Source organism: Salvelinus sp. IW2-2015, linkage group LG27, assembly GCF_002910315.2.
Source record: "Salvelinus sp. IW2-2015 linkage group LG27, ASM291031v2, whole genome shotgun sequence".
In the NCBI taxonomy this organism is placed as follows: Eukaryota; Metazoa; Chordata; class Actinopteri; order Salmoniformes; family Salmonidae; genus Salvelinus; species Salvelinus sp. IW2-2015.
Window position 1 is genome coordinate 4,623,411 of NC_036867.1, and position 7,668 is coordinate 4,631,078.

Consider the following 7,668-nt stretch of genomic DNA (forward strand, 5'->3'; position numbering starts at 1 on the left):
GTCTGGTACAGTCCTTGAACACAGGTCTGGTACAGTCCTTGAACACAGGTCTGGTACAGTCCTTGAACACAGGTCTGGTACAGTCCTTGAACACATGTTTGGTACAGTCCTTGAACACAGGTCTGGTACAGTCCTTGAACACAGGTCTGGTACAGTCCTTGAACACAGGTCTGGTACAATCCTTGAACACAGGTTTGGTACAGACCTCACATTTTGTTCTTAGTATGTTGCCATATTCTGCATTAGCATGCAAGTTCACCAGGTTCTCACTTCAAACCAAGCTGCGTTAGAGGCAGCTTTGACAGACGGGTAGGTCATTTCCACACATGGCTCCCACTCTGTAAATTCTTGTGTGTTTTAAYAYGTTTTATTAAGAGGGTGTCAACAGGTGAGTAATTAGCATGGCCTAGACTGATCTGAATTCTGTCCAGGAACACAAGTTGACCTTCAGCAGCCAGCAGATGAGGTTGTCATAGAATCCCCCCCACCCCCACCCCTTTATGAATGTATTGAACTATTATGTACATGTTTTCCCATGAGCCCCCAGTGCTGCAGGGTTAGTACTGGGGTGTGATAAAGTAAGGGACCTATACTGTGAGTAAGGACTATAATGGTAAAGGTCATGGCTTGAAGCCATGATGTAAGACATGTGATAACAACATACACACATACACACCGCAACACACATTTTTATCTGCTGAATGTGTACCAGCAGTACATGAAAGGATTCCGAGCTAAATGTCCAAGTGGTCAAGCAAAGTCTTGTTTGCTATCTCTCTCTGCCCCACGGTCTCTGCCCTTCTCTCTTTGTCTTTCTCTTTCTTTCCCGCCCTCACACAACCTCTCTATCTTGTTATCTCGCTCTCATTTGCCCTTTCTCTCCCCCTCTCCCTTTCTCCATCTCCCTCCCCACTCTTCCTCTCTCCCCCTCCCTCTCACCCATCTCTCTTTGGCCTGTACTCCTAATTGCATTTTGGTAAAAAAAAAAAAAGTCAAACGATTTTGGGAGGGATTAGTTAAATCCCGCTCACAAGAAGAAGAAAAATCTGACTTAAATAAGGTTGCTTGGAGATTTACTGGCACATTAGTGCCCCTATAAACAGGAAATAACAGGGCAGAGACAGGGATATGATGAATATGAGAGGAGATCCATCAGAGCCTATTTAATTATTCTTATATAAGCCAAACACTGCCGTCTGAAGAAGAGTCGAGCCATTTTTACATTGTCACAGTTTTCTGGGGTTGCAATGGGCATCAATGAGGGGATGGAGGGGGCATTTGGCAATTTAAGTTTGGTTTCAGTAGGTTATTTCTGATCTCTTTGTCGTCAACATTAATTATGGACTTTGGCTCCCAGGTAGGAGGTGTAAAGAGCTTTGTGGAATTATAATGTTAGTGTTGATTTGTTGTTGCTTTTGAATTCTCCGTTGTGACTTCGTTAGCCCCATGGTGTTTACAATACAACTGACTGTGTGTGGTCGCTGCTGACCTGTGGCGTTTTCCAGAACGACGACTGCGTTGCCGAAACAATCTGCTCTCCCTCTCACACGCGCCCCAGCTCCAGCCCCCGCTCCAAGCCCTGCTCCAGCCCCTGCTCCAGCCCCACTCCAGCCCTGCTCGCAAGCCCCATAGCGTGCGAGCCCCTGCTACCAGCCACCAGCTCCAAGTCCCCTGCGTGCCAGCCCCCGCTCCAGCCCCCGCTCACCCTGCTCCAGCCCGCGGCCCAACCACCGGCTCCAGCCCCTGCTCCAGCCCCCGCTCCAGCCCCCGCTCGCCGCCCTCCAGCTCCAGCTCCCTGCCCCAGCTCCAGCCCTCGCCGTCCAGCCCCGCCCAGCCCTGCTCCAGCTACCCCGCCCGCTCACCTCCAGCCCCGGCTACCCCAGCTCCAGCACCCGCCCAGCCCCGCTAGCCAGCCGACCCGCCCAGCCCGACGCTCCAGCCCCCGCTCCAGCTCAGCCCCGCGTTCCGCCCCCGCTTCCAGCCCCGTCCAGCCCCTGCTTCCAGCCCCCGCTCCAGCCCAGCCCCAGCTCACCTCCCGCCCAGCCCCCAGCTCCACCCCTGCCTCCGCCCGCGTCCAGCCCCGCTCCACCCCTGCTCCAGCCCCTCAGCCCGCCCAGCCCAGCCCTGCCCAGCCCCTGCTCCAGCCCCCGCTCCAGCCCCCGCTCCAGCCCTTGCTCCAGCCCCCGCTCCAGCTCCAGCCCCTGCTCCAGCCCCTGCTCCAGCCAGTGTTCAGTTGAGCGTAGACTTCCCAAAGAAAGAAATATCACCACTCTTAAAAAAGACTGCTCCCTACACACACAAACCAACTCAAGCTTACCTCAGATAGTCTTTAGCATATCAGGGGCTGAGAAAAGAACAGTAGCTCTGAGGCCGTGTGCTGCTTTTCCATGCAGAAGGCAGAATGCTCAACCCCACAAAAAACGTCTCCAAAGCTTTGGATTTTTACAAAAGTGCTATTAATGATGGTCTCCCTGAACAAGATTGGTAGTCTTGTTCAAGTTAAAAATCCTCAGGACCACCCAGGCTTTACCTATGACTAGCCAGGTAGTTCCCAGCATACTTTTCCCTTCTCATACTAACCTGTGGTCTGTAACTTACAGGTACTGATGCTTGTCACTGGGGCATCGGCTTAGTCCATGCATTAGTGTGTGTGAGTGTGTGTGTCTTTGACCCTTGAATGAAAAATATTACGTATCAGTGAACGTCCATCGTATTCTCCATCCTGATAGTAGAAATCAACAGAGGCACTTCTGTAATAAAACCATGTTATATTGTTAGATACCTGTTATCAACACTAGCACATGCTAAAGAAACACTACGCAGGAAAGTTGTGTGTTGTGTGAGAGAGATGGAGAGTTCTGGAAGAACAGGAGAGCTTGAGCGGGGGGGGGGGTTGTCAGGGCTTTGCTCAGAGCCAATCGCTGTCAGAGATAAAGAGTGTGTGTGTGTGTGTGAGAGAGGGAGCGGGTTTCGTTTTACAGCCTCTGTGATGCAGTCTCTTTTTTAAAGGAACACCAGCCACACAGCTGTACATGACAGTCTACGGCAGCAGGGACTCTGTTGCTGCTGGACGCCTCAGTGGATCAGAGCGTTCAAACATTCAGAGGGAGGTAGAGAGAGAGAGAGAGAGCTGCAGGGAAAGAAGGACAGAACAGGTTCTCTTGGGAAGTGCGTTTAAGAAGAATAGCCGATTCAGAGCTGAAGGAGATTTATGAGACCAGCTCTCCTCTGGGGGTTAAGCTTTCAGCCTGCCTGCCTGATTTCTTTCCTGCTTCCCTTCCTACTGTGTTTCTACTGAACTATCTAGCTGGCTCTAATCTCCAGTATCTCCACGCTGCCTATATTGGAGAGAACCCCTAGGATCATCTACTTGGATTGACGGTCACCACTCAGTATTGTCCTTGGATCAGTTTGGCAGGGCTCCTAAAGGAGAAGATTGACCCAGCTTGTTTCAAGTGCYGATTCTGCAAGGTGAACATTGATGCTTGAATCGGGTCTTGTTCAGGCTTGATTGAATCATATCTCGTATTTAGTTGGATATGTTCTACTTGGGTTTATACACTATACTTGTGTCCCATRGTGCCCCATGAAGCGATTCGGGAGCCTGAGGGCGAGCAAGAAGAAGAAGGAGCCGGACAGACTGACAGGGAGGAGGCAGTCCGAGCCCCACGACCTCTTGGGAAACAGTAAGCGGGCAGCATTTGTGTACACACTAATACCAATTTGTACTTTAACAGTTACAGTAGATGTGATTTAAACGCGTAGGTTTGTACATTTACTGCCAAAACTGTGGCAAGTCTTCAGAAAAGCTCAGTGAGTAACTGTGTGGGAGTGAGTGTTTGGATGCTTGGATCTAACACAAAGTCCACTGTCTTCTCAAGGAGCTGGCTTGATGACCCATGTGATACTGGAGGGCTTCAGAAGCTTAGGATGTTGTAATGTCACCAGGGTGTTGATAGCATGAAAAGCCAGAGAAAGATAGTTTCTATTGAGAGGGAGAAAATGCCAGTGAAACAACTAAGGCATTTCAGTTATCCGTTTTAGTAACATAAGGAAGATTTTTAAAATGTATTATGACAAAATTTGAAAAACGCATTCATGGGCCTGATCTCAACTTGGGGTAGTGCACTCTCACTGTGGGCCACGCTGGCTGGATAGCTAATTTCCTAGAGTGCCTGCAGTTCATTCTTTGGATTGATACGGAGTTCTCTTATGTCCTTTCACTGCGAGGAAAGGATACGCTCCTTCCACATACACACACTTATTTTTGCCATCAGGGAATGGAAGACGGTTCCATTGTAAACTAAAACCATCCATTTACGTAATCACCATGGATACTGTCAGTGAATGAGAATGGAGTGACAGATTACAGTGTGAAGGCCTGAGATTACAGGAATACTTCTGGGGATGGCCAAAATTTAAAGCCACATTTAGACCGCAGAGACAGTTGCTATTTTGCATTATTGACGTTATGCTTAGGATTTTTTTATTCACATTTAAAAGTGGAATTAGGTGTTCCTAATTTTTTTGAGTACAAACGAGAAATATAAATAAAATGAACAGATAACATTTGATTAATAAAGACACTACTTTTTCCTCATTAGCTGCCTTGAAATTACTCGACAGCTCTGAAGTTCTTAAAACGCCATGACGATCACCTCAAAGTCTGTAAATAATGTCAAATACGTTTCCTGGTAGATGTGAGGGGTGTCATGTAGTCTTGTCATCTATGCTCTTTCAAATAGCATCCCCAACAAGTGATAAACACAGAGAGCTTTTAAAGAACCTTTTGGTTTAACTTCACTCATCGAAGGGCTGACATTTGAACATTTCCTGGCAACACTCCATCTAGTAACAAAACGTGTGTTCATTAGGCATCAAACAGAAGAAAACAGAGTAAAACAGCAAGGAACAACCTGGACCTGGAAATGCTTGTAGTTATTTACAGTATTTCAGCATCACTGATTATTTATTTACTGCCTGTAGTTTTTTATTTTCCAATAGAGGATGATCATTTAAGGTGAGAGGGAAATGTTTGAATACATGAGCTTTGACTGTCCATACTTTGGGTGGGGTCTGTTTGTTTTCACAGATTGTATTTAGATTGAAATCTGCATTTGATCCAAACTGTCAACCGGGTGTTTGCAGAGAAATTTAAAACTGTATTAGCGCTGTGCTACGACAGAATGTTTGAATTGGTATTCAGTGGAGTTTCGTTTGACATGGAGGAATGCAGTTGTTTTCTGACGTCATTAGGTGGCACTGTTGGCTTCCTTTAGAATTCAAACGTCTTCCTTTTTCAGATCACGAATCAACAACAGTGAATACATATTTTGTTGTGTTTTACCAAAATCTTTGCAAATTACAGTTTATCCCGAGTATATTGGTGCAGGCCTATGAAAAAGGGTGTTTGGTACATCATAGGATGTTTAGTATAATGCGGTCAGGGTATTTGCACACTTTAAAACTGCACCTCTACTGTCTGGCTGTTGTGTGCAAAGCTCTTTGAGGAATGACATTGGAGGACATAGCAAGTCAGACTCTTACCGTTATGAAAACATAGTGCCATTGATTGATTAGTCAATCAATCAATGTATTGGTCAACTCCCTACTTATGATCACACAATTAAAGTCATTATACAGTCGTTATGTAAAGTCTTGTAGGGGCTGGAAAGGTCATAGTTTGTTGCCCCCGCAAGCCATCGAATGTGGTTAGAGGCTTTCTTCATTATCCAAATGATTAACGTCTAGCTCTAGGTAGAGTCGAACCAGTAACACTTCTAATACTGTAGGTCTGAATGGGTGACTAGTGACCACTCATCCAAATMATTGGATGTCAAGAATAAGTCAGCAGTATTTCTCCCTTGTAAAACACTGGAGGTGTCACATGGCAGTGTGCGTGTGAAAAGTGTAAATCTAACTTTCCTATTAGGTTCTGTTTTGGTTAATGCTCCCCTGCCCACCCTGAAATGCATGCTGGTACCGCCTGCTGAACGGTCTCGCCTCTATATCACCTTACATGACACTGTCGCAGATGGAAACTCCCCAATAGTGCGCTCTCATACACACACTCTGTTACCATGGTTCTCACACCATGACATCCCATGAGTCAACTTGTTGATTATATGGCACTGTGATCTAATGAAACCCAGGGGTTGTTTGACTTCTAAGTCGCTAGGATTTTTTTCTAGTTTTATTTAAGTATGACACTTTAGGCATGTTGTTTATCATGTTTATCATAGCTAAAATGGATTACAGTTAAATGCAGACCACCCACACATCCCTGCTAATCCAAATGGATTGTGAGCTGTCAAATAACTAAATAATTAGTACAAACTGTACAAACTGTCTCTTTCAGTCAGTTTGTACTGTGCCATTTTATTTTATTAGCTGGCGAGCGCGTCAGGCGAACTGTGCTTATTTATTTCTCTCCATCTGCTTCATGATGTAGCAGTGACTAGGGTTGCAAAGGGAGGGTATGTTACTTGACACTTTCAATGTTTTACAAGTTATTCAAGTATAAAATGACCAAAGTTACAATAGATTGCCATAGATTTAATGTAAATTTCCCAAATTACTGTAGATTCCGGTAACTTTGGTAAATTACTTGTAGCTTTGCAACGCTAACAGTGACACATCAAGTACCAAATACAAATATAATGGTGCAGTGAAGACTCAGACAAGATAATCACAAAAAGCTCTACTGCTAGCCAATGAGTTCAACATTTTGAATGCATTGAAATGAGTTATACACCCGTCCAATGTCATGTGTATGGTAACAAAATTAGACTTTTGGTAGACGGGTTGAGTTTTTTGTTGTTGTCATAAGCAGTGGCGATTTTAGCATGTAAATCTTAGTCGGGCAAAAAAAAACTATGTGGGATGCATGCCAGCAAAGCCACTACACAACACAACACTAAACAATACATTAATTGCACTATACCGGTGACAAACTGTGCACACAAACTGTTAGGGCCTACATAAAGCTGTCCCAACAGCAGAGTCCCAACACCTTACCACTGCTACACCTGGCTATCAGCAGAGCCWTGTCTGGCAGCGAAACAGTTCAGCCTCAATTACTGCCGTTTTAAAAAGTCATAGCTGATATGGCTGACTTGCTTAAACAAATGTGGTTTCTACTGACAATTGAAATGTACAAACTATGGCATAAGGGGACAACAAGTGGATAAGATGCAATCTGTAATTTTGATTAAGACATTAATGAGCGAGCTAGGACGGACGTAGTCAATATAACTATTTGTTCAACACATTTGTTCTTAGTGTTATCCCTGAACACCAAGTCAGAACCATAGGATAAATAAAGGGGGCATATAAGCAGACAATGAAAGCTCTTACAATATTCGATGATTACTTTTGTCAAAAATAGGTTATAGGCTACATGTGCACCACCAAGTCAGAACAGTAGGCGAAATTAAGAGGTGAAAATAGACCTAATTATTAGGGTGAGGCACATGACTAACAGCTTACCACACAACATATACTTAGTATTACTTTCTTAGCTACTGTCACGTTCCTGACCTATTTTTATGTTATTTTGATTATGTTTAGTTGGTCAGGGCGTGAGTTGGGGTGGGCATTGTATGTTGTGTGTGTTTTGGCATTTGGTCTCTGATTGGGGAGCATATTTAGGTAGCCATAGCCATAGAC

General features: G+C 45.0%; 1 protein-coding gene across 6 annotated transcripts in view; it reads left to right on the forward strand.

Annotated features, from left to right (window-relative positions):
• LOC111953401 (5'-AMP-activated protein kinase subunit gamma-1) overlaps nt 1-7,668 on the forward strand; it is a 108,998-nt gene that overhangs the window by 57,019 nt on the left and 44,311 nt on the right. The window contains exon 1 of one of the 6 annotated variants that reach the window (XM_023972641.2): nt 2,916-3,686. The exons of the other annotated variants lie outside the window; for them this stretch is intronic. Within the exon in view, the coding sequence (XP_023828409.2) occupies nt 3,587-3,686 (100 nt within the window). The 5' untranslated portion in view covers nt 2,916-3,586. Of the gene's footprint in view, nt 1-2,915; nt 3,687-7,668 lie in introns of those variants that run through there. 6 annotated transcript variants of the gene reach the window in all.